The sequence below is a fragment of the Aedes aegypti genome, chromosome 1 (assembly GCF_002204515.2).
Source record: "Aedes aegypti strain LVP_AGWG chromosome 1, AaegL5.0 Primary Assembly, whole genome shotgun sequence".
Taxonomy (NCBI): Eukaryota; Metazoa; Arthropoda; class Insecta; order Diptera; family Culicidae; genus Aedes; species Aedes aegypti.
In genome coordinates, this window is record NC_035107.1 from 284,647,882 (window position 1) to 284,655,805 (window position 7,924).

The 7,924-nt window shown below is 46.2% G+C and overlaps 2 protein-coding genes across 2 annotated transcripts; one reads left to right on the plus strand and one right to left on the minus strand.

The window, feature by feature from the left end:
- The first annotated feature begins 322 nt into the window (after window positions 1-322).
- Window positions 323-1,585, plus strand: LOC5576196 (zinc finger protein 830). Its single transcript, XM_001662483.2, has 2 exons — window positions 323-600; window positions 698-1,585. The coding sequence occupies exons 1-2, from the start codon at window positions 461-463 to the stop codon at window positions 1,527-1,529; spliced, it is 972 nt and encodes a 323-aa protein (XP_001662533.2). The 5' UTR covers window positions 323-460; the 3' UTR covers window positions 1,530-1,585.
- Window positions 1,586-1,841: 256 nt separating this feature from the next.
- On the minus strand, window positions 1,842-4,023 carry LOC5576195 (zinc finger protein 431). The gene has a single exon (XM_001662482.2). It carries the CDS (start codon window positions 3,875-3,877, stop codon window positions 1,892-1,894), a length of 1,986 nt encoding a protein of 661 aa, XP_001662532.2. The 5' UTR covers window positions 3,878-4,023; the 3' UTR covers window positions 1,842-1,891.
- Window positions 4,024-7,924: the final 3,901 nt, after the last annotated feature.

Below are 7,924 nucleotides of genomic sequence, written 5' to 3' on the forward strand. Positions count from 1 at the left end.
GAAGCGAAAAGGAACACTGTGGAAAGGAACGGAGAACCAAAACAAAACAGTGAAAGAGGTAACCAGAAACGCGTTTCTAGGTTGACTAGATGTTCAAATTAAAAATGAACCCCGATGGTTAGCATGAGGTTACTGTTCAAATTAACGGGGATGCACGGTATAGGGATGTGGCCTGTTTCTACCGGATGCATATAATAAATAATACAACAAAATTTGTTTGCGTGTATTTTTATTTCTGGAGCGTACGTTACATTAGTTACGCTGTATATTTTTGACGTATTTAATGGAGGACCCCATAACGCGTCCATGTCAACATAAAACTGACAGCCGAATTTGTTTGCTTCTAAACGTAAACAAACACGCGCCACCAGACTTTTTTCCAATTTTTCTGTATTCTCTCAGTTATTTTACAATTGTAGTTACAATTATCGATTAGTTTAGCGCAAAGAACACTTCAATCATGTCGGCAGCATTCAAATTAGCAAAAAAGAAATACACACAGCAAGATCTGCGTCGTATAATGCATGAAACCAAGGCCAGTAGCAGCGGAAAAGCATCACAGGAAACGGCTTCCAAGAGGATCGATTCACCACTGGCAAAATATCCTTTTCTGAATAACTTTTGACAGTCATTATTAAACTTATTATTTCTAAATGAAAGTACTTTCCTTAACTACCTATTTCTTATCAATCTCTACGTACAAAGAAGCAGGACAACTAACTTGCATCCTTTGCAATTCGGTTGTCCGCTCGGAAGCCGTTTGGAAGGTTCACATCAACTCCAAGCAGCACAAGGAGAACATTGAACAGGCCAAAAAGCTCAAGGAAAGGGCGGTCACAGCTCAGAAAACGCCAGTCACAACTCCCTCGTCCTTCAAGCGACCTTCTTCGCCCAGTGCACAGGATTCAGGAGCCGTAAGCAATAAGAAAGTAAAGGGGATTCTCAAAAACTCCGCCTCCGATCAGAAACAGCAATCCCTGCCGTCGGATTTCTTCGACTCGGGCCCCACAAAAATCAACAAGGATCTGGTCAATATTCGTCTTCCAACTGGAAGATCCTCGGCAACCAACCAGGACGGAAATCCGGAAGCGGAAGCCCCTTCACAAGAACTCCCTCCGGACGAGGAAAAGCTTCCGGAGGGTTTCTTCGACGATCCCAAAGCGGACGCCAAAGCGCGCAACATCGAGTACAAAGACCCCAACGACGAGGAGTGGGAACGCTTCCAGAAGGAGATCAAGGAGGCCACCACCGAGTCGCTGGCCATCATCAATGAGGAGCAGGAGGAATCAACGGCCGAGCGGCAGATTAGCGAGATTGACGAGCAAATTCGGAACTGGTCCCGGGTGTTGAGTCTGGAGAAAAAGAAGGAAGAGGTCCGGCAGAGGACACTGACGGCGCTGGAAGTGGGAGAGCAGCGGGTTGTTAAGATTAAGAAGGAGGAAGCGGAGGACAGCGAAGGGGACGAGGATGCGGAAGATGCCGAATTTGACGAGTTTCCCGACTGGAGGGCGAAGAAGTCGTTCAAGTAGGTGAAAGTTGTTATGCGTATTTTCGTAGAAATATTAAGTTGAGATGGATGATCGTATTTGAGGGGAGTTTACTTGTACCTTGTGAGAATATCATCGCGCCTTATCAGGTATCTGATGGCCTACTATAGAGGCCATATTTGAGCTTTTTCATCATCTACCCCATGAGAAAGGAAAGTAAACCAGGGCTGCACTAAAGCTTAAAACCTAGGCAATGGTGGGCGAAGGTGAAGAAATCGACACTAAGTCTATAGAAAGAGACCTGCTACCAACCTTGTAATAGGCATTTTCGGAGAAATATTAAGTCGAGGAAGATACATTTGATAGGAATTTACTCAATTTACTTGTGAGAACATCATCTCAACTCAACTGTCAACAACAGCATTGGCCACCGTCCCATGCCTCTGCTGGTGCACCACTAGCTCCCGCTTCCGCAGGTAAGCCGCGGGACACCGATCACACTGGTACGGCCTCTCGCTGGTATGCACTCCCATTTCGTGTCGCTTCCGGTCGGTCACGTGGGAGAACTGCTTCCCGCAGGATTCGTACCGACAGGGGTACGGCTTTTCACCGGTATGCGACCTCAGGTGCAAATCATGCTTCGGTTTGGTGGAGAACTGTTTCTCGCAAAACGGGCACCGGTAGGGAAAGCAGGTGGGGTGCACTCCGCGGACGTGTTTCCTTAGTTGTAAGCGGAGCCGGAAGGCGGCCGGACACTGGTCGCACGGGAAGTTACGTTCCTGATCGTGCGTCTCGCGGTGGGCTTTCAGCAGGTACTTGGTTCGGAAGGATTTTTGGCAGACGTCGCACTGATGGTTCGGGACTTCCCCGGAATGGACCAGAAGTTCATGCTCGCGCATCTTGCTCGGGATGAGGAACGACTCGGCACAGAAGCTGCACATGTGCTTTTTCTTGGTGGCGCGGTTGCGATGGAGCAGGAGTAAATGCTGGGATGCAAAGGATCGCTGGCAGACCGGACAGACGTGCTTCTCGCTGGATCTTTCGGATTTGTTCAGCTGGAGGCGTGGGGCATGGAGTTCTTCCACGTGGAGCTGGAGTTGCTTCTCGGATTCGAACATTTGAGAGCACTTCAGGAAGCAGCAGGAAATTCCCGCGCGTTGCTCAGCACTTGATGGAGACACAAATCCTTCCATAATCACGGTGCCAACTGTATGGCCAGGCGTATTCTCAAAGTGCTTCGCCAGATGGAACTTCCTGGCGTAGACGACTTGACACAGTTTGCAGTAGTACAGTTCCTTAACGTATCGGCAATGGGTCTTGTGGGCATTCAAAGCCCACGGGGCTTTGAACCTTTCATGGCAGATCTCACAAAACGGTTCAAATTCCTCAGCATTCTCCAGTTTGCTTTGATGCTCCAAATGGGCGTGATTCATCAGCAGCTCAAAGGACTCGAAGTAGATTCCACATCCGCAGCATCTTTCGGCGTTGTCCACGTGGACAATCTGATACTGGTCATAATCCTCCACAGAGCTAATCAGACTTTGGTCCGGAAGCTTTGGGGAAAAACGTTGACCATGGGTTTTACGTTCCATTTCGTTATCGGCCATTTGGTAGTCCACTTCCACATCTTGGCCATCAGTGGGTGGCGGTTCTACTAGTTCAATTTGATCTCCGGTGATCTGTTCCTCCTCATCTCCCTCCTCTCGATGCACTTCCATATGAGTTAAGAACTCATCTTTCTCATAGAACCCCTCCAAGCAAAGTTTGCAATAGAAAATGTGCTTCGACTTGAACATCTGTTCGTGCTTCTCCAAGTCCCCTCTATCTTCAAACTCACTTTCACACGTCGAACATCTCCACTCCTTCCCAGAAGACTCCTCCCGATTCCTATGCATATCCTCAGCATGTGCTTCCAAAAGTTCCTTACTTCCAAAGAATCCCCCACACCCACAGCATTTCTCCCCCTCAAATTCAATGTACTCGAAATTGTTATACTCCAATCGGGTCCGGATCATGTCCCCCGGCGGCAGCACAAATCCCCCTTCCGATTCCTCGTAAACCAGGAACTCAGCCTCGTACTCCTCTTCCACATCTTCCCGGCCGTTGTCGTCGTCGATTTCGATCTTCAGGCTGATTTGGCGATTTTCCCGCCACTGGTTCTCGGCTTGGAGTACCTCCTGGCGAAACAGGAAACCGTCCCTTAGACGAGGTAGGCATCGCTCTCGGCAAATCTGCTGCGGGCCAATTTGGTCGTCCGATATTGTGGTCACGGAGCACAGTTCGAATATCGCTTCCGCCAGGGAAGCGCCGTTGGCAAAGTCGGCCTGGTCGTGGAGTGAGATGTAGTCGTCTTCGGCGCCACCGCTGCGCGGGCAAAATCGGCACTCCATGGCACTTTGGATTACCAAACTTTAACGACTTTAGTAACTTTCAGAGGAATTTCACCGAATTTGCAAAATTTGGATCGATTCTGTCTGCATTGATGTGATACGTTTGTTTATCAACAGAAATAACTGCGATGAATTATTAGAGCCCTTCGCCGGGCCGTCAAAAAGCGGCAAGCTGTCACAAAATCATCGAGTTCCATCCTATGCACGTTGAAAACATTCTACTTAAAATTTGTTAACCTTCGGGCTGTCGCGCTCTTGTACCGTACACCCCCGTTGATTTGCACGGTACCTCATGCAAACCATCGGGGTTCATTTTTAATTTGAACATCTAGTCACCCTGGAAACGTGTATCTGGTTACCTCTTTTACTGTTTTGTTTTGACTCTGCGTTCCGTTCCACAGCGTTCCATTCCACTTTACTCCGTTCCAGGAGCTAAATGACGTTTGAACCATTTTTAATCTGAACGATGTGAAAATTAGCGGGGTACAAATTAAAAAGTGTTCAGATTAAATGTGGTCAAACCAACGGGGGTACCCGGTACTTTGCACAACAGTTGTGATTTATATGCTATGATTTTGTAACAAAGATATCTATTGACACCAAACCAAAATGTATTCCTCAAGAATCTTTTTAAGAACATTACTCAACAGTTTTTGTTTACAGTATGGCTCTTAATAATGCGGTAAAATCAACAAATGTACATAGAAGTCGCAAAATAATGAGTAGACCGCAAACTTAAGTCGGTATCCAGCTTTTTAAAAGCGCTAATGGCTGCCGCAAACACGCTCTCTTTCTGGTAGGGTTCAGTCTATTTGACGTTTGGCTTGGGTCGTTTTATATTGAACCACGGGCCCTCCAAGCTTGTCAACCACACATTGATGCACCGTGGCCAACATGATTATGACATTTTTGGGAATCTGACACTTTTGGGAAATCTGACAATTTTGGATTGTACACGTCAGCTTATAACTACTCATTAACGTGGGTTTAAGCTGGGTAAGGCGCATAATGACGGAATTTATTTTAGTGTGTTATTGCTTAATCATTACACGATTCCTAGAAATACGCAAGTAAATGAGTAAACAATTGTGTAAGCCACTAAATAAAAGGAGAAATTATCTTCAACGTGTTTTTGTTGTAAGCTACGGAGAAATCGTCTTTTGATGCCCCCTTGTATTGAACGGACCCAAGCCAAACGTCATATCGACTGATCCCTACCAGAGAGCGCGCCTGATTGCGGCAGCCATTAGCGCTCGTAAAAACCTGGATATCTCAAAATCTAAATGATTACGAAACATGGCGTCTTCAGTAAAGTTGTTCTGGAGGTGGAGCGCTATCTAATGGTGCCTCATTCATTTCGGAATTTGACCGTTAGATGGCACTAGTGGACATAAAACTTTTTTTTGTTCTGCAGATATTTTTGGATCCTGACCGTTTAGAAGGTTGGTATCTTCGGCAAAATTGCTCAGTAAGCTAAGGACTATCATTGTTCGAGCTGGTTGATTAAAAATTTTGCCACTAGGCGGCGCTAGTGAGCATGAAATTTTTGTTTTGCTGATACTTCAGAATCCTGATCTTTAAGAATGATGGTATCTTCGACAAAGTTGATGCGTAGCTCAAAGACCATCATTATTTAAGCTAATCTCAAACTTCAAGGATTAAACAAAGAAAGGATTTGGGATACTAAACAACTTTGCCGGAGATGCCATCTTTATAAGTGGTCAAGATCTTGAGATTTGCCAAACAAATGTTTCCCCAAGTAACCACAAGCATTATACTATAGCATTAATTTGGTCGAAAGTTAACATTTTTTGCATTAATAATGTTATCATGCATTTATTCAATAACTGTCAAGCAATGATGCATTTGATTATCATTGTAAATGCTTTGTAGCATTATTTAAATATAGCATTATGCTAGGCGTTTAGAGTGAATATACAGCTATGCTGTCATACAAGATTACATAACCTCATTAAACGCACTCGAATCTGTAATGAATAAGTAAGACGAACGAGCACGTTCGCATTCGCTCATTACGTTTTGTGGGATATGGAAGAATAATGAAATGACTTTCTTTCATCTCGAACCTCCATTTTGTTGGCAAATATGCAACGGTAGGTAGCCCTGAGTTCGACCAATGTGCCGATACCACTGGTGTGCGTGTTTTGACGTTTCTTTTACCTGACGAAATATAAATGTTTTACGCTTTGTGTACAGCACAAATCGAGTTTTTCTTCCGCGGTATTTTTCCGAGTTTCCCGAATAGTTCTTTCGTGTTTCCACGCGAATCCGCTGCGTACCTGTCCGCTTCGTTCAACAGGTAATGTGCCCAGTGAAAGCTGCGCGAAAAACGGTGTAATCGGGTCGGAAATAGCAGTGAAAAACGGTTGTTCGAAGTGCAGTTTTTTTTTTCGTTCGCGTTGCGAGTGTGCTGTTTGCTCCACCATCAGTAGCAAATCAGAAGAGCAATGGAGGCGTTGAACAAGTTTGTCCGGTTGAATAACCACAACTGGCAAACATGGACGTTTCGCATGGAGATGCTGCTTACGAGGGAAGAGTTGTGGTACGTGATCGAGACGCCAAAGCCGGAGTCGCGTCCTGTTCAATGGGAGAAGGACGACAAGAAGGCTCGTGCGACGATGGGTCTGTGTATCGACGAGAACCAGTACGGGTTGATAAAAACAGCAACAAGTGCCAAGGACTTCTGGAACAACTTGAAGCAGTACCACGAGAAGGTAACGGTAACTTCCCGAGTCTCCCTGTTGAAGCGGTTATGTAGCATGAATCTACTGGAAGATGGCGATGTCGAGTGCTATTTGTTCGAGGTGGAGGAACTTTTCGACCGTTTGACGCAAGCTGGGCAGGAGCTGAGTGATTCGATGAAAGTGGCGATGATTTTGCGGAGTCTGCCAGATTCGTATTCTGGACTCGTTACTGCTCTCGAGAGTAGGCCGGACGCGGATCGAACGCTGGTGTTGGTCAAGTCGAAGCTTCTGGACGAGTTCGAACGTCGGAAGGAGCGGTCTGTGAAGAGTTCCAGTGAATATTTCGGTGAAGTGAAAGCGCTGAAAAGTTTCAGCAATCGAAATTGCTCCAATTGGAGGTGTTTCTTCTGTAAAGAAAAGGGACATTTAAAGAGAGACTGTCCGGTTCTGCAAAGGCAGAAGGAAGAATAACGTGAGAAGAAGAAGAAGAAAAGCGAGTCGTCGGCTGCAAAGCAAGCTGCGGTCCAGGACAGAAGTGCCGTTTTGTTCTTGGCGAATGAAGATCGGCCGAGTGGCTGGATTGTTGACAGCGGTGCTAGTGTGCATATGTGTAATGACAAGCGACATTTTGAGTCATTTGATGATAGCGATGCTTGTGACGTGATTCTTGCGGACGGAAAATCTGTGAAGTCAGCCGGAAGCGGAAGAGTGAAGATGCTTGGTGTGAATGGCTGTGGAGGAACGGTTGATGTAACTCTGGAAAAGGTGCTGTACGTTCCGTCGCTGAAATGTGGACTGTTGTCAGTGAAAATGCTCACGTCCAAGGGTTTCGTGGTAGTGTTCCGGAAGAATGACTGTGACATTGTGAATGCGGCCGGCTTTGTGATTGCAAAGGGGGACCGGTATGGCAGCCTGTACCAGTTGAGAATAGCCGAGCAAGCATTGAAAGCAGTTGGCAGTATGCGTCATGGGAAGTTTGAACATCGAGCGTCAGTGGCTGTGAAAGCAAGACTGCAGGAGGAGATTGTTGAAGATTCATGGTGTGTGAGTGAGCTAGCGAAGCATGTGTTGGATGATCCGGATGACGGCAAAGAAGATCAATGTGACCCCGAGCAGTTCTTTGACGCAAGTTGCTAGTAGTGTGAGAATCGAACAACGGATGAAGGCACGGTTAAGGAGGAGCAGCAAGTTTGTGCAGGTGTTCCTGGGAAGTCATCGTAAAGCTATGTTGTGTGTGTAGCAAAGCAGGAGTCGGATTGTTCCGAGAAAGTTACGAAGAGTGCTGTAGGTGGTAGTTTGCAAAAAGGGCGAGTAGTATTGGAACTGGAACGTGTGAAGAACT